This window comes from Sinocyclocheilus anshuiensis, unplaced genomic scaffold (assembly GCF_001515605.1).
Source record: "Sinocyclocheilus anshuiensis isolate Anshui unplaced genomic scaffold, SAMN03320099.WGS_v1.1 scaffold1746, whole genome shotgun sequence".
NCBI classification, from domain to species: domain Eukaryota; kingdom Metazoa; phylum Chordata; class Actinopteri; order Cypriniformes; family Cyprinidae; genus Sinocyclocheilus; species Sinocyclocheilus anshuiensis.
The window spans coordinates 893,312-914,766 of NW_015545562.1; the positions used below are offsets into that span (position 1 = coordinate 893,312).

At 35.6% G+C, this 21,455-nt stretch overlaps 2 protein-coding genes across 3 annotated transcripts; one reads left to right on the forward strand and one right to left on the reverse strand.

Annotated features, from left to right (window-relative positions):
• Positions 1–365: 365 nt before the first annotated feature.
• Positions 366–14,664, reverse strand: pnocb (prepronociceptin b). Of its 2 annotated transcripts, XM_016499341.1 has the most exons (4): positions 14,548–14,664; positions 12,073–12,254; positions 2,742–2,936; positions 366–1,084 (listed from the first exon to the last, which is right to left on the reverse strand). In XM_016499341.1, exons 3-4 carry the CDS (start codon positions 2,862–2,864, stop codon positions 488–490), a joined length of 720 nt encoding a protein of 239 aa, XP_016354827.1. In that variant the 5' UTR covers positions 2,865–2,936; positions 12,073–12,254; positions 14,548–14,664; the 3' UTR covers positions 366–487. The 2 variants fall into 2 exon arrangements, with proteins under 2 accessions (XP_016354827.1, XP_016354828.1); XM_016499342.1 differs by lacking the exon at positions 12,073–12,254 and having other exon boundaries at positions 2,742–2,869.
• A 1,453-nt stretch (positions 14,665–16,117) lies between these two features.
• LOC107698369 (serine/threonine-protein kinase pdik1l-B) lies at positions 16,118–19,983 on the forward strand. Its single transcript, XM_016499344.1, has 4 exons — positions 16,118–16,300; positions 16,685–17,379; positions 18,618–18,843; positions 19,702–19,983. Exons 2-4 carry the CDS (start codon positions 16,765–16,767, stop codon positions 19,932–19,934), a joined length of 1,074 nt encoding a protein of 357 aa, XP_016354830.1. The 5' UTR covers positions 16,118–16,300; positions 16,685–16,764; the 3' UTR covers positions 19,935–19,983.
• The last annotated feature ends 1,472 nt before the right edge of the window (positions 19,984–21,455 follow it).

Below are 21,455 nucleotides of genomic sequence, written 5' to 3' on the forward strand. Positions count from 1 at the left end.
CAGTTCTATACATCAAGGACGTGTGCAAAACAACCAATCTTAGCACAATACAGTGTGCAAGGTTAAAATATAAAGTGCTTTTCTCTCAAACAGAACAAACCCCATACTTTACTACAAGCCATTGCTCTCATTTGTAACTGATTCACGTGCTCAATTCAAGTTTCACTGCTTTGCCTTTTTATTTTTTCACGATGCTTCAAGGTTAATTCTAGGAGTTTTGATTCTGTAATGAACAATCAGTTCTCATCAGCAACATTTGTCCTAACGACTTGATCGAGAAGTGTTTGATGTCAGGAACGGCACTCACTGTCAACGGAAATGTCAATGATAAAAACCAACGCTATACAAAATATTCCTCTTCTTTGATTAAACACAGATTTAGCTAGTTCTGGGCTGTGGTGCATGATAGATGTTCACAGTTACTGATGGCTGATGAGCAGTTGAGCTGAGGTAAGTGAAAAGACCAGGGCCTGTGCTCTAAGGCCAGCTAAACTTCATTCTGTCTTCGGATTCTGGTGGAGAGGTTGCTGATGTGACCTGAACGCCCCGAGCGACCCGTCAAGCTCAGGTACTGCCTCAGTAGCTGACTCACACGCTTCTGGTTGTTCCACTTGCGGGCAGATTTCCTTATCCCTATGAAGCCACCGTAGCGTTTCTGCAAAGGCCTTCCGGAGCTCACCAACTTGCGGTAACCGTGACGACCTTTCATAAAGCCTCCAAATCGCTTGGATATGCTTACGGCTGCTTCACTGCTCTTCTCTTCTCCTACACCATCCTGGTCCTCCTCTGTCCTCGGGTCAAGGTCCGGGTCATATGAAATTTCCAGTTTCTCCTCCTCCCCTGAAGGCTGCTGGCTGCGGAGCGCTTGCGCGGCATGTCGAAACCGCTCCAAAGCCTCAGTATACTCAACACCATTGTCATTTTCTATGCTAACTGTGGCCAGAGGCTCCGCTTCATCATCAGAGCGCTTTGATGTTTTCTCCTCCTGTAATGGTAGTGGAAGCTGGTTCAGACCTGCTGCCTGGTAACACAAATCCCAGGTCAATGCAGGAGATGCCTGTACTTCACATTCCAGGATACATATCTGCAAAACAGCGGAGATTATTTTACATGACAAAATATTTTTAGAGTAGAAACTTTCCTTATATAATATTGACACATATTGGTTATATTGTACTGAACATGCTCTCTCTATTAAAAAAAATACAGTAAAAACTATTATAGAAATATTTGATATTTTCAAATAACTTTTCTATTTTTATATATTTTAAAATTTAATTTATTCCTGTGGTGGCAAAGCTGATTTTTTTAGCAGTCATTGCTTCAGTCTTCAGCGTCACATGATCGATCCTTCAGAAGTTATAATATGCTGATTGGTGCTCAAGAAACATTTCTTATTATTATCAGTGCTGAAAACAGTAGTGCTGAATTCTTTAATAAAGTTCAAAAGACAGAAAAGCATTTATTTGTAAAAAAAAAAAAAAAAAAAAAATTTTGTAAAATTATATAAAATGTCTTTATTCATGTTTTGTATGTTTTATTTCTATTTTTTATTTGCTTCCTGTATCATTTTAGTTCATTATAAAAATAAGATTTTTTTTCCTTTGTTAGAAATGTATCATGTTTTTATTAATGATTGAATTTGCCCTTTCTAATAAAAAAGCTGAGTATAAAAAAATTCCTAGTGGCACAATACTGCACACAAACGGTCTAACCACTGCAATGGGGCGTGAAATAATATGTGGCATTGGTGCAAGAAATTATATGATAATTGAGTGACTAGAATTGGATAAAAATCATCATTTTGTATGTGATCAGCTATAGACAAATGCAGGTTCTTTCCACAAAATGTTCATGTGATGCCCTTTCTAAGGACAGGTATGTAATGGGTGAGCCTTTTTTTTAATCTCCCATTTATAGGGAGAAAAACATAAATTGTATAGGGTCTTATAACGGTGGAGTGAAACTAGACGTTGAATGCATGGAAAGTAATAGTCCACAGCGAAATGTAATGTTGATGGCAAATGAAAAACATTCAGATAGAAGATAGTTATGAAATACAGATGTGTTTCGGAACACATGCATGCATACTTTTAAAAATAAAGGTTCTTTATTGGCATAGATGGTTCCATTAAGAACTTTCAACATAAATGGAACCTTTCCATTGCACAAAAAGTTATTTATAGTGGAAAAAGGTTCTTTAGATTTTTAAAATATTCTTCGCAACAAGAAAAAAAAAAGGCTTACAATAAAATATTCTTTGGGGAACTAAAAATGGTTCTTCTGTGAAACCCCCTTTTTTGGATGTGAGTGTAAATACACTATCTTCTAAGTCTTTGTATGAATCTGTTGATGAAATTTTAACGTCTGACACCACTGTGGTGTCACAGAGCAAAAGCATGCCCACAGGGACCCATCTGGTCATGGCAAGAGCGCCTCCACCAAGTGTCAATCACTCCTACCCACAACATCAGCAGCTGACGGCACCACAGCAGCCAATTATGGGCAGACATTACCCCAATCACCCCAGTCACAGCTGTTTGGTCGGAACAGTCATTAACAACTTGATTACAGCCACTATCGTGACAGCGACCAACTTTTAACAAAGTTAATTTATATCACAGTTTCTCATCCACTCCTGCTGTAAGATAAGACATCTCTGATTTATTAGAATTTCGTTTCAAAACCACAAACATTAATAGGGAGTTTGTACTTTTATGTTAGTTAGATGTGGTGCTTACCAATGTGTTAAACGCTTGGTGTTCAGGTAGGATGAGTCCACAGGTTAAACAGTCCCCTTGGCAGTCGCTGTGACCCGAGGAGCACAAGCATACGAGCAACAGGGTCCAAAATGGGGTCTTCATGACTTCTACACGGAACACACACCGGAACAAACAAATGAAGCAGGAACTTAGTCAGAGTAGCCAATGGGATATCTGATGAAGGAAAGAGAAGAGTAGAGGGGTGAGATGTTTCATTGGTAATTATTCTTCAATTTTCAGTTTATAACATTAACTTTTTCTGTATAGAGGAGAATAAATGAATGATTCTCCAGATGCTCTAGTGACTGAGACCGTGTAGTTTCATCAAATAACAGAGCAAATTTTAAGTGGGTCCAAGATATAAAAAAAAAAAAAAAAATCTTAAAACTCTAATGGAATATGTTAAGCAATTTAGCTACATCAGGGATTCTAATTTGATTCAATTTTGCCTCTTGGCTTCATCTTGCCTAGTTCTTAAACTCATTTTACAGCTCAGTACCAGTTTTTTCAACCAAGGAAAATACTTTAAAGAGATAATTACAACATTTCTTACTATATGTACGTTTGGGGGCAGTTTAAAAAAAAAGAATTTAATACTTTTATTCAGCAAGTATGCATTAAATTAATCAAAAGTGTTAAATTTTTAAATAAAGATTTTCTTTTGTACTTTTTACTTGTCAAAGAATCCTAAAACTGTTCAACTGTTTTCAGTACTGATAATAATTATAAATATAGATGATATATGATATAATATATGAGCACCGAATCAGCTTGATTTCAATGATTTCTGGAGTAATGGCTGCTGAAAATATAGCTTTGCCATCACAAGAATAAATTGCATTTTAAAATATAGCCTATTAAAAAAAATAAATGTTAATTTTAAAATGATAATAATACTTAATATTACTGTTTTTAACTGTATTTTTTTTTTGATCAAATAAATGCAGCCTTTGTGATCAGAGACATGAAAAATATTGAAAGTGAAAAAAAGTATTTTCATACATTTTCTAATTATTTGAATGAACATTTGCTAATGATCCATGATCTAATTGAGCAATATTCTTAATAAAAACATTAAATAATACCAAGCAAATCTATTTCCCCCCACTCTTTCACTTTCTTTTTCTATTAAAAGGTTCTGATATTTATGAACATTCATGGAGCTTTGCCATTACACAAAAAGGTTATTTATAGTGGAAAAGTGTTTTTTATATTTTTTAAATGTTCTACACACTAAGAAAAAAAATAATAATTAGAAATATAGATGATATATGATATAATATATGAGCACCGAATCAGCTTGATTTCAATGATTTCTGGAGTAATGGCTACTGAAAATATAGCTTTGCCATCACAAGAATAAATTGCATTTTAAAATATAGCCTATTAAAAAAAATAAATGTTAATTTTAAAATGATAATAATACTTAATATTACTGTTTTTAACTGTATTTTTTTTTTGATCAAATAAATGCAGCCTTTGTGATCAGAGACATGAAAAATATTGAAAGTGAAAAAAAGTATTTTCATACATTTTCTAATTATTTGAATGAACATTTGCTAATGATCCATGATCTAATTGAGCAATATTCTTAATAAAAACATTAAATAATACCAAGCAAATCTATTTTCCCCCACTCTTTCACTTTCTTTTTCTATTAAAAGGTTCTGATATTTATGAACATTCATGGAGCTTTGCCATTACACAAAAAGGTTATTTATAGTGGAAAAGTGTTTTTTATATTTTTTAAATGTTCTACACACTAAGAAAAAAAATGGTTCTGTACTGTTCACTGAAAGGTTCTTTGGGGAAGCAAAAATGGTTCTCCTTCTGCAAAAACCGCATTTTGGAACCTTTTATAAGAGTGTTCCTGAATCTATAAACGTTGAAAACACTTGGTCTAGTACATTTCACAAGGACGTTCACAGGTTTGTATGTGCGCATTTGCCAATTTGACCTGTAGCTATAATCAGCTCTGGAAACACCTTTTTTAACCTATGTCAATCAGCTAAACGAATTCCTGCTAATCCCAGATATTAGGACTGATAATCAGGCATTTTAAAGATAAACCCAGAAATGGGTCCAGTTTTCCCTAAAGCCAAACACATGTGCTTAGAGATAAGATCACCTTACGACAATCACAATGAACACAGAACCCTCAAAGTGAATCAAACATATTTGAAAAATTCACACATGAAAGTATAAGGTAATGATCACCACCACACTGTCACCACTGAAACATGTCAAAATTTGCAAGCCACCTCCTTTTTTTTCCCCACACATACTGAAGTTCATTAAGGAAACTCATCATAGGCCCTAATTAATGTCTGAATTAGTGTGTGTGGCATAATGAGAAGGAAATGAGTGCGGGAGAGAAAGAGCAGGAATGCAGTTTCCATCAAACTCTGACTCACGTACACATTAAGTCACGACTGCATTAGGAGAGAAACGCACACATGTACGCTCATCTCTAAAAGCTTTCTTTGATGAAAGCCAACAAAAATCTTTCGCTGAACTCCAGAGCAGTGATGAAAAGTTGACAATAAAAGCACGTTGAGATGTCTGCTCAGTGAGCATATAATTATAGCCCCTAATGTGGACATGGGTATCCAGAGCACTCTGAGAGAAGGACTACCAGACTACCACTACAAAAAAGTTTTCCAACCAATTAAATCCCTTGCATCATTAATACAGTTCAATTTGGAGAGTGGTTTGATGGAACTTTTTTACGATCATCCCCTGCTACAGTCTCTTATTTGTCGGAGATAATGGAAAACATGAAAACAGCTGGAGGGAAAGTGCAAAAGCATCAACCTCAGCAACTGTCATCTGCAATACTAATACTGTGCCTATTATTTAGCAGAGAGATAGAAGTGTCCTGTTTGACCTGTAAGGTACTTGTAGACCCCAATTTCTAGAAGGCGTAAGGATATACAGTATGTCTTTAAAATATATATGATACACGTAGTTCCAAACTCTTAAGACTTTCTATCTTGAGTGTTTTTTTTTTCTGTCCATACAATGAAAGTTAGTGGGGTCCAGTGTTGTTTTGGTAACTTTCTTTTTCTGGACAAAAAATTTGGGACAACATGAGGGTAAGTAAATGATGACAAAATTTTAATGTCGAAGCAGTGTTGAATTATTGTACTAATTTTAGTACAATTATATAATTACATACACTTTTTTTGTATGTAATTATATTACATACAAAAAAAGATAAAAAGGCAATATTTTAAATGCAATTATATATATGAGTGTATACATATATACACACACACACATATGATGCTTTAATTGATCATTTTAAATAAAAGTTGCAATTTTTTTTTTGTCTATTTAAGTCAACTAATTTATAGAGCATAAACCGAGGTTGAGCTGAAGTTCTGTCCAGTGTAGAAGCAAATAAAATAAAACATAAATAGATGAATAATATGAGAAATAAATGAAAAGAATAAAGCAATAGATAAAATACTGATCCATAATTAGGGGTTTTGTCCACATCATGAAAGATGGTTGTTTTTGAACCCCATTGACTTTTATAGTTTGAACAAAAAGGTTTGGATTGACATGAAGGTGAGTAAATGATGACAAAATATTTAGGGGGTGAATTTTTGAGTGAATGCCTGTGAGTCCTAATGCAGTGCTCATAGAGGAGGTGCTCTGTCTGCAGTCTTTGACTAATCTAAGGGAACGCGACTAATCTGATTTGATTGGTCTGCTCGCCCTCTCCTACAGCCACCTGATCGTATCACCTCCACGGCAAACACCAAACCCCATTCTCATTCTGTTCCCGCACCGTGGCTGACACACAAACGCCTGAACTGAGTCACCATCCAGATTCTGGAAAAGCTGCTTTTCTTTCTGTTTTTTGTTTTTCCCATTACCATTTCCGTTGGTCAACTGTGTCATGACATGTCAAGAATGAGCAAATAATAATTATATTTGTTTGTTTGCTCCACAGTAGATGGAAGGAGGACCATGACCTCTTTATCATTTCTCATCCACATTAATATCATCGCCTGAATGAGAAGGCGCTTCATCTCGGATTTATTACGCAGTAAATGATAGCTCATCTGTTTGCTATATCTAGCAATTTTTTTGTCCTTCGTGATAGCATTGTATAAAAATAATCTAGGCTCTTCTCATTGTCATAACCATTTCCGTTGAGGAATGGGGGATCCGCATGGTTACTTTAATTGAGAGCACAATGATTGCCAGAGGGCTCAGAGTCTGCAGTCCCGTTGCAGATGATCATGGTTCCCCTCCACACACACTGCCTCTTCACTGGCAGAACAGCAGCAATCATTGCATTATCCTCCCCGTGGCCATGACAATGAGCTGAAAATTTACCATAAAAAGATGGGGGGAGGGAGTGAAAAGTTTCTTTCTTTCTTTATTTTTGAAGGACTATCGGCATGATATTTCAATTGCGAGGAGAAAATGCAATAAATGCCACTGTCACCGCCATTTAAATCAAAAGCAGTGGTGAAAGTAAATAGCCAGATGCATATATTCGACCGTTTGACTCACGGAAAGTCACGATTTCTTCACAGTGTTTGCGATTTCCAAATCAAAATGAAACAGGCTTCAGAAAAAGTTGTTTTTGAATAATAATGCTCGCACTGAGCTGTAGAGGTGTATTATGATATTTCTATGCATGGCGTATAATCCACCATATAAGAATGCACTAAGCAGTATTCAGGATGGCTATTGTATGATAGAAATACTATGACACTATATATAGTCCAAGTTCAGAAGCAGCTGAGATCATGTGGATGGAATAAAATACAATGCAATCAATTAAGTGTCACAATTATGCACAATTACAAGCAATAGAAAAAGTGAACACCAGATATGGCAGCTTTGACCTACTGGTTCTATCTGAGTGATTCTTTGATTCTGTGCAATTGTTTTTGTCATTGCAATTAATATTGAACATGTTGCTCAAGCTTAAATGTTGACAGCTTCTGGAAATCCAGAGCATTAATTTATTTAATAGATTTTCTCTTACCCGTGTAAGAGAATACAACTCTAATTGATAGATGTATGTAATTATGCATGCAACACTTCTGCTCTAATGGATTTTAGGGTAAAAATCAATTTAACATGGCTCAGGTAATTAATCTGAGGAAAACTAGTCTCCCTAATGCAGTGCAAAGTTTTTAAATAATTACGCTAAATTAGACAAGCAGCTTTCATGTTTAAACTCATAGAGGATTGTTGCATGAATTTATTATGACATGCATAATATGCGCAATTTGGAAGATTTATTTAGATGTGGTATACGCCTAGAGTTTGCCTTAGTCCAATGATGCAAGCAAAATAAAAGACCTATTTAAACTTTTCATAAATTGATTCAAAATATATGTGCAAATTTCCATGTATGAATACATGAAGACATTTTGCAGGCCTTAAAAAGATATTGGATTGCTTCTATAGAGAGTATGAAGTGCTTCACAGAATATGAAAATAATGGAAATCAATAAAGTTTAAAAAATCGATCAATCAATCAATCAATCAACCAATCAATCAACATATACATAAAATCTGAAATTCAGCTTTATCTAGCTTGACATAGGTTAATTTTCATAATTAAATATGGTTTGATCATTTTTTTTGTATTGTTATATGATATATTCTTTATAAAACAAATACTTAAACAATAAACCATAATTAAAAATAAATACAAATTTAGTTAACATAATATCAACATACTGATAGCAGTTAATATTTGTTCCTTGCCTTCACAAAACATACTTGGATTATGGGTAAATGATTAAACCATGCAACATATAGATATACAGTATATGATATACCGTCTTTTTTTATTATTGATCGTGTTATTTAGTAGTGTAAATTAATTGTCATCCTAAAAGCAAGAAACATTCATATTAACGAATAGCGCACTTGTTGCTATTCTGCGCAGGCTGTAATTACATGAAATACTGGAATGAACATTATGCACAAAATGCTATGCTAGTTGATTAAAGGGAGTCTCAGTGGACACATTGTGTAAGTTTAGTTTAATTACTGCAAAAAATAAAAAAATACAAAATAAAAAAATAAAAAATAATAATAATAATAATAATAAATATTAAGTTTACAAAAAATAATTAAAACTTGAATGTCTGCGAGTCCTAGTGTAATGCTCATAGAGGGATGATCTGTCCGCAGTCTTTGACTAATCTAAGGGAACGCGACTAATCTGATTTGATTGGTCTGCTCGCCCTCTCCTACAGCCACCTGATCGTATCACCTCCACGGCAAACACCAAACCCCATTCTCATTCTGTTCCCGCACCGTGGCTGACACACAAACGCCTGAACTGAGTCACCATCCAGATTCTGGAAAAGCTGCTTTTCTTTCTGTTTTTTGTTTTTCCCATTACCATTTCCGTTGGTCAACTGTGTCATGACATGTCAAGAATGAGCAAATAATAATTATATTTGTTTGTTTGCTCCACAGTAGATGGAAGGAGGACCATGACCTCTTTATCATTTCTCATCCACATTAATATCATCGCCTGAATGAGAAGGCGCTTCATCTCGGATTTATTACGCAGTAAATGATAGCTCATCTGTTTGCTATATCTAGCAATTTTTTTGTCCTTCGTGATAGCATTGTATAAAAATAATCTAGGCTCTTCTCATTGTCATAACCATTTCCGTTGAGGAATGGGGGATCCGCATGGTTACTTTAATTGAGAGCACAATGATTGCCAGAGGGCTCAGAGTCTGCAGTCCCGTTGCAGATGATCATGGTTCCCCTCCACACACACTGCCTCTTCACTGGCAGAACAGCAGCAATCATTGCATTATCCTCCCCGTGGCCATGACAATGAGCTGAAAATTTACCATAAAAAGATGGGGGGAGGGAGTGAAAAGTTTCTTTCTTTCTTTATTTTTGAAGGACTATCGGCATGATATTTCAATTGCGAGGAGAAAATGCAATAAATGCCACTGTCACCGCCATTTAAATCAAAAGCAGTGGTGAAAGTAAATAGCCAGATGCATATATTCGACCGTTTGACTCACGGAAAGTCACGATTTCTTCACAGTGTTTGCGATTTCCAAATCAAAATGAAACAGGCTTCAGAAAAAGTTGTTTTTGAATAATAATGCTCGCACTGAGCTGTAGAGGTGTATTATGATATTTCTATGCATGGCGTATAATCCACCATATAAGAATGCACTAAGCAGTATTCAGGATGGCTATTGTATGATAGAAATACTATGACACTATATATAGTCCAAGTTCAGAAGCAGCTGAGATCATGTGGATGGAATAAAATACAATGCAATCAATTAAGTGTCACAATTATGCATAATTACAAGCAATAGAAAAAGTGAACACCAGATATGGCAGCTTTGACCTACTGGTTCTATCTGAGTGATTCTTTGATTCTGTGCAATTGTTTTTGTCATTGCAATTAATATTGAACATGTTGCTCAAGCTTAAATGTTGACAGCTTCTGGAAATCCAGAGCATTAATTTATTTAATAGATTTTCTCTTACCCGTGTAAGAGAATACAACTCTAATTGATAGATGTATGTAATTATGCATGCAACACTTCTGCTCTAATGGATTTTAGGGTAAAAATCAATTTAACATGGCTCAGGTAATTAATCTGAGGAAAACTAGTCTCCCTAATGCAGTGCAAAGTTTTTAAATAATTACGCTAAATTAGACAAGCAGCTTTCATGTTTAAACTCATAGAGGATTGTTGCATGAATTTATTATGACATGCATAATATGCGCAATTTGGAAGATTTATTTAGATGTGGTATACGCCTAGAGTTTGCCTTAGTCCAATGATGCAAGCAAAATAAAAGACCTATTTAAACTTTTCATAAATTGATTCAAAATATATGTGCAAATTTCCATGTATGAATACATGAAGACATTTTGCAGGCCTTAAAAAGATATTGGATTGCTTCTATAGAGAGTATGAAGTGCTTCACAGAATATGAAAATAATGGAAATCAATAAAGTTTAAAAAATCGATCAATCAATCAATCAATCAACCAATCAATCAACATATACATAAAATCTGAAATTCAGCTTTATCTAGCTTGACATAGGTTAATTTTCATAATTAAATATGGTTTGATCATTTTTTTTGTATTGTTATATGATATATTCTTTATAAAACAAATACTTAAACAATAAACCATAATTAAAAATAAATACAAATTTAGTTAACATAATATCAACATACTGATAGCAGTTAATATTTGTTCCTTGCCTTCACAAAACATACTTGGATTATGGGTAAATGATTAAACCATGCAACATATAGATATACAGTATATGATATACCGTCTTTTTTTATTATTGATCGTGTTATTTAGTAGTGTAAATTAATTGTCATCCTAAAAGCAAGAAACATTCATATTAACGAATAGCGCACTTGTTGCTATTCTGCGCAGGCTGTAATTACATGAAATACTGGAATGAACATTATGCACAAAATGCTATGCTAGTTGATTAAAGGGAGTCTCAGTGGACACATTGTGTAAGTTTAGTTTAATTACTGCAAAAAATAAAAAAATACAAAATAAAAAAATAAAAAAATAAAATTAGAAGTAAATGGAGAGACAAAATAGCTGTGCTTCCCTCATCACTGACTTCAAACAGTGCACTCAGGTCTCTGTGATCAAAGCTTTGAATGAAATACATTTGTCTAGCACTGTCGTCTAGAGTGGTATAGTGTCATATGCAATTTCAATCAATTGTTAGTGGAGTAATAATTTTGAAAGAGTTTGTAACTACACCTCCAAAACAAACATAATCCAGACATATTCTGTTTTGTTCTTACACAGAAATACATCATTTGAAAAAGTAGCTTATTAAACATAAAATTTAATAAAGGCAAACAAAAACTTAAAACTTTACAAGCAAGCAAGCAAAAAACAAAACAAAAAAACACTAGGATAATGTCAGTTAACTGGTAGCCATGAAGATGATTACTGCAGAAAAGCTATGAGTAATGGAAAAAAGATTATTTACAGAGCAGCACTAATCATTAAAACGTCATCCAGGGACCTCGTCACATTAATATTAGCCTAATCGCACTGCCATAAGAAAAACATAGACTGTGATGAACTGCAGTCACTTTTGCTTAAACAAATATTAATATTAATAGACAAGCAAAAAAAGTGAGTAATCTCAAAATATTTGTCACATCAGGCAAAACAAAACAAAAACAACAACTGACCCAACAAAACTGGTATAATCTGCATTCTTTCACTGTGGAATAAGAATCAATACAAAAATACAAAAGAGGTATCACATGACACCATGTTTTACCTGCCGTCTGTGATAACGGGTTGCTCTCAGTCTCTCTCTCACTTTCAGTCTTGAGGTGTGGCGGTTATGTCCAATCTTCAGCTTCTTGGTTTGTTCAACTGCTTGCCTGCTCCCTTTCTCTCCCCTCTTATAACGGCACACCCCTTCCTCTGGTTCAGCCCCCCCAGTGTCTGTGGATGGGGCTACACCAAGGCAGGGTATTACGCACAACCTGGACAGCCATACAACCCTTAGTCAAGGCTGACGTACAAGACACTACCAACGTCACCTCTTTCCCTACCCCAGAAGATATGACCTGGGCTAAAAATACACATCATTCAATTTGTAACGGACTAAAAATTCATTGGTTTTATCCAATGGCATATTGACTGTATATGTCCAAACATATTTCCCATCAATTAACTGATGATCAGAAACTTAGATAACGTGCCTTTAACAAGCTAATCGCTGGCTTGGGAGTGCGAATTGCAAATTAAGCTCGAAATGCAATTTACAGTTGAGCGGTACATACAGGAAAAAAAAAACAAAATCTCCCAGAGGCAAAAAGAAGTCTCAGTGGATGATGAGACTTCACATCCACCGCAAAGGAAAGACAGGATTGTGCCAACAAGAATATGAGGAGAACACTAACAAAAAGAGTTATGAATCATACAGCTATACAAATAACTTGCTTTCATGCAGCATTTAAATAAAATGCATTTTCTTTTCGGTCAAATTGAGCTCATATCTCAGCCTTCAAACAGCTGAGTTCAGTTGGCTCCTTCTCAGTTTATAAGTTGCAATTTCAATTGGAACTGAATAGAATTGGCAACACTCCACATGAAGTTAAAATGAAATTTAAATATGAATGACAGAAAAAGGAATTTACCAAATTGCTATTCTGAGAAAATCAATACAGGTAATGCATTTTGGGGAATGAAGTGTTTTTCCACTCTTGTCCGCAAAGGTTCATTTACCAAATATGATGAAATATATACCAATTCCTATTGGTGACATTTAAAATTCTATCTGTACTGTAGGTCCTACAGAGTAGTATGGGGCTAGCAATGCCAAGGTTGTTTTGATTCACAGAGAATGCATGAATTAATAAAACATATAATTTAAATGCAATGTAAGTTGAATAAAAGCATCTGCCAGATGTGTAATGTAAATATCTATAAACTTTAACATCTTTCAAAACCTTCAAAGGCTGTCTAAATTCTATTTCCTTTTATTCAAATTTGAATTGGAATTCAAATCAGTTTGCTAATTTCAACACCAAAACTAAACCAGCATAAACAAGCTTGGACCTTGTCTTTCCAGCAGGGATGGTGGAGTCTTATACAATGAGCATACAGTGGGTACGGAAAGTATTCAGACCCCCTTAAATTTTTCACTCTTTGTTATATTGCAGCCATTTGCTAAAATCATTTAAGTTAATTTTTTTTCCTCATTAATGTACACACAGCACCCCACATTGACAGAAAAACACAGAATCGTTGACATTTTTGCAGATTTATTAAAAAAGAAAAACTGAAATATCACATGGTCCTACAAAGAGTGAAAAATTGAAGGGGGTCTGAATACTTTCCGTACCCACTGTATATGAGCATGTAAGCAATAAAAAAACAGACAAAGTCCTAAAAAAACCCCCACCTCAACCAAAGCATTGAGGAAAATTGAAATACTGTAACATTGTGTTCTAGCTGATAATTACTTTGAATGGGCATATATAATTGTAAGTGGTTCAGCATTAGGAAAAGCCTGCTGAAAAATAAACTCATTTGGGTAAGACCAGTAGCTAATATAGGTCTGAATAAGAGCACACATTAAGTTACAATAGCTTGCTTTGATCTCCCTAATCATGTCATTTCAGAGGCTGTTAAATAACATGGATTAGATGCAAAAATAAACACAAATCCTGATTTGTAATTAATCTCTAAATGAACATAGTGATTATACAAAACATGTGTCATGCATTTGCGCCACTGAGGAAATTAACCAATAAGCATCACAATTATTAATGTGATGCGTCCAATATTCAGTCTTTGATAACTCATTCCTAAATCATAAACAACCCAAATAACCCATCACCTGAGTCCCTGTCCCTTGCATTTGCATACTGTTCCATGCAGTAAGAGGGCGTTTCTTCAACTAGGGGCACTTTTATCCTTGTGAAGTTGAATAAAAAAAACTTGTTCAAAAGTCACGTAACACAGTCTCATAAGTTTAAATAATTTGTCTAATGACCAAAGAACATAAAAGTGCCCATAGTCTAAGAATCACCCAAGACTGGAATTAAAGATTATTCAAAAACAAACAGAAATGCGCCATGCCGCTACAAAGGAACTCATCAGATTCTGTGCCACATCATATTACAGCAGTGGATGAATCACGGAACCAGCAGCTGAATGCATTGTGGTGAGATACCACCTCAGAGTAAAATTGAAGTCAGTTCTACGCAAGATATGCAATTATACGAGTGGGCTTATTCACCTCCGTGACGCAGAATGATTGGGAGCCTCTCTGGTCAATGTTGTTTCATTCCCTTCATCATTCCAGGGCAAAGTTGTATTGTTATATGAAGCGATGAAGAGCGCTGAGGCATGTCCATGTCCCTGTGGGAGACACCACTATGTTTTATGGGAGGCCCTTGGCAATAATTTCCAATGATGACTATTAATACTAGACACTTAATTGATTTCAGGAGAATAACCCAAAGATATGATTCAATAGAAGAAAATATGTGAAATACAAAGCCTGTGGATGAGAGATCCAATGTTGAAAGAAGTTTCAATCAAAGCTGTATTTATTCACATATTGTACATTTATTTGAATAAATTAAGAAAAAAATGATATAGTTCTGAAAAGACTAGGAAATGTAGCACACAAAAACCAAGCTGGAACATATCTCAGGACACTAATTGGATGAGGAATGAGAACTTCTTTGGTTACTGGTAAGACATAGGTGCTGCTATAGTTAGCAGAGATATAAAATAAGAAGAATATAATTGGTTGAGTATTTTCTGTAATGTGAGAATGTGGGAGTGACAGCCTGGTCAGACAGTCAAGGGATGTTCTTGGGTTATCATGGAGGTTTCCTTAACTGTGTCTGACATAGGGTAGGTAACTTTAGGCAAGCATTAAAGAGCCACCTTGTGTCAGTGGTTTTATCACATTCTAAAAGTTGGAAAGAGTTAGATTCTTTTGGGGGATTTTAGTGTTTTTAACCCAAAATTGCTATAAAAAAGTTTAATCCTACCTTTAGAGTTGGATAATCCTTGATTCTAACAGGGTAACGTTATATAGCGGAGACCAGGGCTAGTTGTAAAAACAGCTTCAAATCTTCTACATTTTGTCACAATAAACCCAGTATGGGGTAAGTTGTCAGTGGAAACTGCGTAGGCTTTTCGGTTATATTTAAAAAGCGACAGAGTAAAAGGAAATGAAGTAAATGTCAAGTAATTGTTTAACTAACAAACTGTATAAATGTACAGCATTTAAAGCATGTGACAACTTGCCCCAACACGATGTTTAAGTAAACTACTCTGAGTACACCGTTCAACTCTACGGTCTTCTTCATTATGTAGCTGTCTTGTAAATGTATGCATGTTTTTTTGTGCTCACTTGTTTGCCCAACAGCTACGGGAAAAATCTTATTATACCGAATCTTAAGCTTGGAAATAAACCAAAATATTATTCATTTGGGTTTTGAGCACATTTGTGTAATGTTTTTTTTTTAACTCATAACTCTATAGTTACGGAGATTTAGTCGCAGTCGCGCTGTAATGATTAACCAAAACAAATTACACGTAAAACATGTCATAAACATAATGTTACATAACTATTAATTAACTTTTCTCTGTATTTTCAAAAACTAACAAATTACTCCCTTTAAAAGACATGTATCAACACCAGCCTTGTTGAAAAGAGATGACAGTATTATTACTGGTCACTTTTGAATCGGTGTTGTGACGTTATCGTATCTTATTGGTGACCGCGGTCAACTGCAACGGTATTGACCAATAGAAACGCAGAACAGCACCAGACGCGCGAAGATCTAAAAAATACGGAAGTGTTATTACGGAAATGCTGTTTACGTTGTTATGTTGCTGTTCAAGTTGTTATAATTATATAAGTGTGTTGAGATAGCACGTTGTTAATACGTTTTTATATTATTATATTAATTATACTTGGATAAAAAAAAAACTTTGAGCAACGACACTTTCCGTTTGCTGCAGTATCACGGGTAAGTTCATTCAGTTTGTTGACAGACAAAAAGCAACAGGAGTGTAAATGCTGAAGTAACGTTCATTTAATAATTTGATTGCGTCTATCTTTCTGCTATTGTAAAGGAAGATGAATATTTATATAATAAGACAAGTAATTTAATCCTGTATTAATAAGAACTAAAAATGTTACAGCTGAGTTGTCCAGTTAAAGGGCTTTGTTTACATTTTAATATCTGTGTGTATTTGTGCGTGCGTGCGTGCGTATGTATGTATGTATGTATGTATGTATGTATATATATATTGTGTGTGTGTGTGTATAGATAGATAGATAGATAGATATATTGGGTGTATACACCTATGTAGTTATTGTAACTAATTCTATTTTACTCTTGTAATATCAGAACAATTAAATAAAACACTCAACACTTGAGAACGCCAGCGAATCTCGCATTTGATGCAGTGAACAACAAAGGCTGCTAGGATGGATGATATCTACACTTTACAACAGGAATTGGGACGAGGCAGCTATGGAGTGGTCTTCAAGGGACATGTAACGGAGACTGGCTGTTGGGGCGAGAGGGGCGACACGGTGGCCATTAAACGTATACCATGTTGTAGCCCAGAGAGTATAGAGCTCTACCTGCAGGAACTGTGGGCTATGAGAATCACAGCACGAAACCACCCCAATGTCATCGCTCTATACAACTGCCTCTTACAGACTGGACCTAGAACACTGCAACCCCTGAAATCAGGGAGGCTTCCTTTGGATTTAGTGGAGAGTGCTCTCAAAGGGAGAGTGGTGGACAAAGACTCAAAAACCCAAGCGAGGAATCCCTCCAGGTCAAAGAGGAGGCTGATGTCCACAGAGGAGGTTCCCAGGCGCTGCTTTGCCCTTTGGTTGGTGATGGAGTACTGTGAAGGAGGGGATTTGAGCCAGTACATCCTATCCAGGCCGCCAGATGCTGAGTGCAACTATGCAGTGCTTCAACAACTCGGCAGTGCCATTGCGTTCCTGCACAGGCATGGAATAGTGCACCGTGATATAAAGCCAGATAATGTTCTTGTCTGTCTTACTAAAATGGGACCGGTCATGAAGGTACAAAAAGGATGCAATCTAAATAAATATTTTTATATCAAATTATTCTTTTACTGCAATGTTACAAGCATGTACATCTAAGAAACAATAATATTGGTTAAAATGCTAATGTCTTATGGAGTCAAACTAAGTGCAATTGTCATGGGACCGAATCCGATTTGCATTTGTACAAGCTTTCATGTTGCTTTTGAAATGGTCTATACTGCTTTTAGAGCCACATTGTCTTTTTTCTACCCCTTTCCCTTTTTATTTAATTTTTATTAGACCGGAGGCATGGAAAGTGTTCCACTTATAACTTGGCTGTGATAAATAACAAAGCATTACAAAAGTACTTTTGAACTTCTATTTGCATGATAGACAAAGCCTTTGGTATTGCCCTACAACATAAGACACAATTCATGGTTTGAAGTGCCCGGAGAACATTTTATGCGATGGATGATAAGAAAATGTGTTTGGATTATTGCTGGTCTGGATTATTCCACACACCCCCAGATAATTAATCATGTTTTTTCCCCAAAAAACTTTTTTGTATAATCAAGAAATGTGCCCGAACATTTGAGCCTATTCTGTTAATCAATACAAATACTAGCAAAACAATCACCTTACAGATAAAGTATGAAATGGATTGTCTTAAAATCCATTCTTCTAAAGTTTCAAATAATGAGTTTTTACGTTTCATTGCATGTAGAGACAATCAATGTAGTGTGCTTTGAAGCGACAGATGAATTGTGCTCTAAATGTGTACCAGTCAAATATTAGGCATAGCACAAAGTGGATAGTAAGTTGCCCTGGGTTTATGTAGAATTAGAGTTATCTCTAGTTGTTAAAATAAATGCTTTTGTAGTTTCCTAAATTTTCCAATGCAAGTATATTTGGGCTTTACTGCAGTAAAAAAAAAAAAAAAACATAAGTTTTGTCAATAATATTTGACTAGATTTTAAGTTTTTTTTTTTTGAAGAAGAAAACATGAATAGCCCGAGTCCCTTGTTCAGTGAAACTGTCCTATGCAGTGAAGAAATGATTTGAATATATATGAATGGTTTTGTAGATATAATATGTTAATTTGAAATGTTATATTATTTTAATATTATTAAATATTTAACTAAATACATTTAATAGTTATTAAGTTAATATAAATGTAAAAAAAAAAAAACATTTTTTTTTATATTTCACTCCCCAGATCTAAAAGGTGGTTCTAGTTATTAAAACCATGTTAACTTCTTTCTTGTGTCTTACAGGTGGCAGACTTTGGCCTCAGTAAGATGGTGGACAATCATACAGATGGTGACCAGAGTAGACTGGCTCTTTCCTCTACCTGCGGCTCAGACTTCTATATGGCTCCAGAAGTTTGGGCAGGTCGTAGTTATACAGCCCAGGCTGACATCTTCTCTCTGGGTGTGCTTTTCTGGACTGTGCTGGAGAGAATCACTTTCCTAGAGGATGGCACCAATCAAGAACAACTGGGTTAGTTGGGAGGGGGGTACTTTGGCTTATTTAGCAGTACCCATTTAATGTTTTTAATGTTTTTGTCTTTGTTATTTAATCAATCTAGATCCATGATGCATGTATTGTTATGATTCAAATGAAATGGAACTTGTATATGCGGTTAATGAGGTCTTATGATGGGTTGGAAGATTAATATAAAACCCACCATCTTCTGATTGTCACTGTCACAGCTATTTCACAAAAATAGGAATAAAATTAGGAACAGGAATAGAACATCTGACAATTTTCAGAGCCTCACTTCACTAGCATTCGCAGACAGGTGGCTATTTCGGTTTCTCCTCTTACTGGTTACCTCATCCAGACCAATTTAGACCTCTGTGAAAGCTTTGTTGTTGAGCATTTGACATAGTAGTCTATTATCTTAATGCGTAATAGCTGAGATAAACTAAAGTGGTCTGAGGATTCAGGTTTTGGATGGAGTGCATAAGCTATTCAGGCAGTCCTCAGTAATTGCTCGAACCCAGCGACTTTCTGCGCTGCTAGCAGGCGTACAGAAAGGTCAGATGTCGCAGCTTATTTATATAAGGGCAATTAACATCCTCCCACCCATTAACCTCTCTGTGTGGTGGGTTTGCCTTGAAGTTTTGTGAATAATGAGTTTGTGCCAGGCATGTGCTTTGAAGAAATGCACTGGATTGTTTTTATTGCCGCTTTTTAGTGTTGTTGAACTATAATGAATGGTGCAAATTCAAATGCACCAATTGGGAGATCAAAGGAAACTCCTCAGACAGGAATGAATGAAGGACCTGTTTCACAAAGTGCTTGAAAATTGATTAAGCATAACATCTGTTTCCTGTTTATTCTGTGGTGTTCTAGGTGCATATGTAATGCGAGGCCGCTGGCTCATCCCGTTAGGTGAGGCTCTGTGTCAGAATCCCGACCTGCAGTTGATCATCCCTATTAGGGCACGACGCACTCCGCCACTGCCGCCACCTCCAAACCCTGCTATGTGCGAGCTGCTGATGGACATGCTAGATTCTGACCCTGACATCCGGCCCACGGCAGACCAGCTGGAGAAGAGGGTCCAGCGTGCCATAGAGGTCCACTGATCTCAGAGCAACATGCTAACAACCAGTCTCCTTTATACACTGAAAAACTTGGATGAAGCCAAAAAAAATTTAAATTGAGATTTATAGATTTGTTATTTGCCTTGAATTTTCATTAAGTGCTGTGTGTCTGTTACTGTGTGATGCTTTGAATTGTTCTATAATTTCAATATAATTAGTATATAGGGCTGCATGACATACATACAAATATCACAAATTAATAAATTGCTATATGCATTTCATGACTTGCGATAATGGAATGATTTTAATACTTCTAAAAGTTCACACACTTAAATATCGTGCAGCCCTATTAGTGTAACTAAGCTTTTGCTCTATTTTATGATGTTGTCAATGTAATTTTAGGTATTTATTGAGAAGTCAACTAAAGAACAATATAAAATAAGTGAAACAATACAGTATTGTGTGGAAAAACACATTTCCCAGTCCAAACTTCCTTTATCTGTAGAATTTGTAACACAGATTTCATGCTTATGAGGATAGCCAGTCATAATCGTTTATAGTTGTGTTGTCAGACGCAGCAAGACACGAGAAACTGAGCATTCAGAATGGTCACACCACAAATCGCCACCTTGAAGCGACAGTGTAATTATAGAAAGTCAAAATGACTGAAACCTTTGAAGTTTCATAGCTGGTGGCGCATGTTCAATATCTAGATGGAGGGTAAATAATTTTGTTTCCCGTAATATGTATCTGAAAAATGTATCAATCATTCAGATCGACTGTTTTCCACTGACAGGACTGTCATGGTTTCTGTGGCTTTAGTGGCCAGTCTTGTAGATGGTTTTGTCTTTACAGGATGCTTCAGATGGTTTTCTGGTTGGGGAAAGTGCTCCATCTTCCACAGGAAATTAAAGTCCCCCTTTGTGATGGATATAAATGATATTTGGCTCAATTTGTGTTCAATACTTCGCAGGTCTAGAAAATGAAAAACATCTGTAACAGTAAATCAGCTGACGTTTTTTAACAGATCTCTGTGATCAAGACAAAGAGCAGTTAACTTCAGTGTTGAGTTGATGAAGGCCAATAATAATGCCAACGTTGAATATTAATGACTTTCGAGAGTGTTCAAGGGTTTCGAAACCTTACAGCCTCACCGGCAATAACATAAAGCGTCTGAGAATCCTTCTAAGTGGATCTCATCTGTGACATTTCCATCTCTAGAGACACTTTGCCCTTTTCCTCACGCTTTGCTGGTTTGCAAATGAAATGCTGCAATGGCTCATCTTGACCTCGGTGGCGAATTATGCACATTATCTAAACACAGCACTCGTTCATTCTCTGAGGTCATCATCTCGGCTACATCAGTATTAATCCTGCATTGGTAAGACTTTACTTTAGAGGAATAATGACAGTTATGAGCCAGTGTAATTAGCGAAATCTGTTATGGGATTGTCTAGTTAAAACTTACTGAGATTTAGTGAAAGCTGCTGATTGGTGTGTAGGATGACACATTGATGTTCACTGTTCATCGTTTTAACGGTGAGGTTATTAAGCCATTAAAGT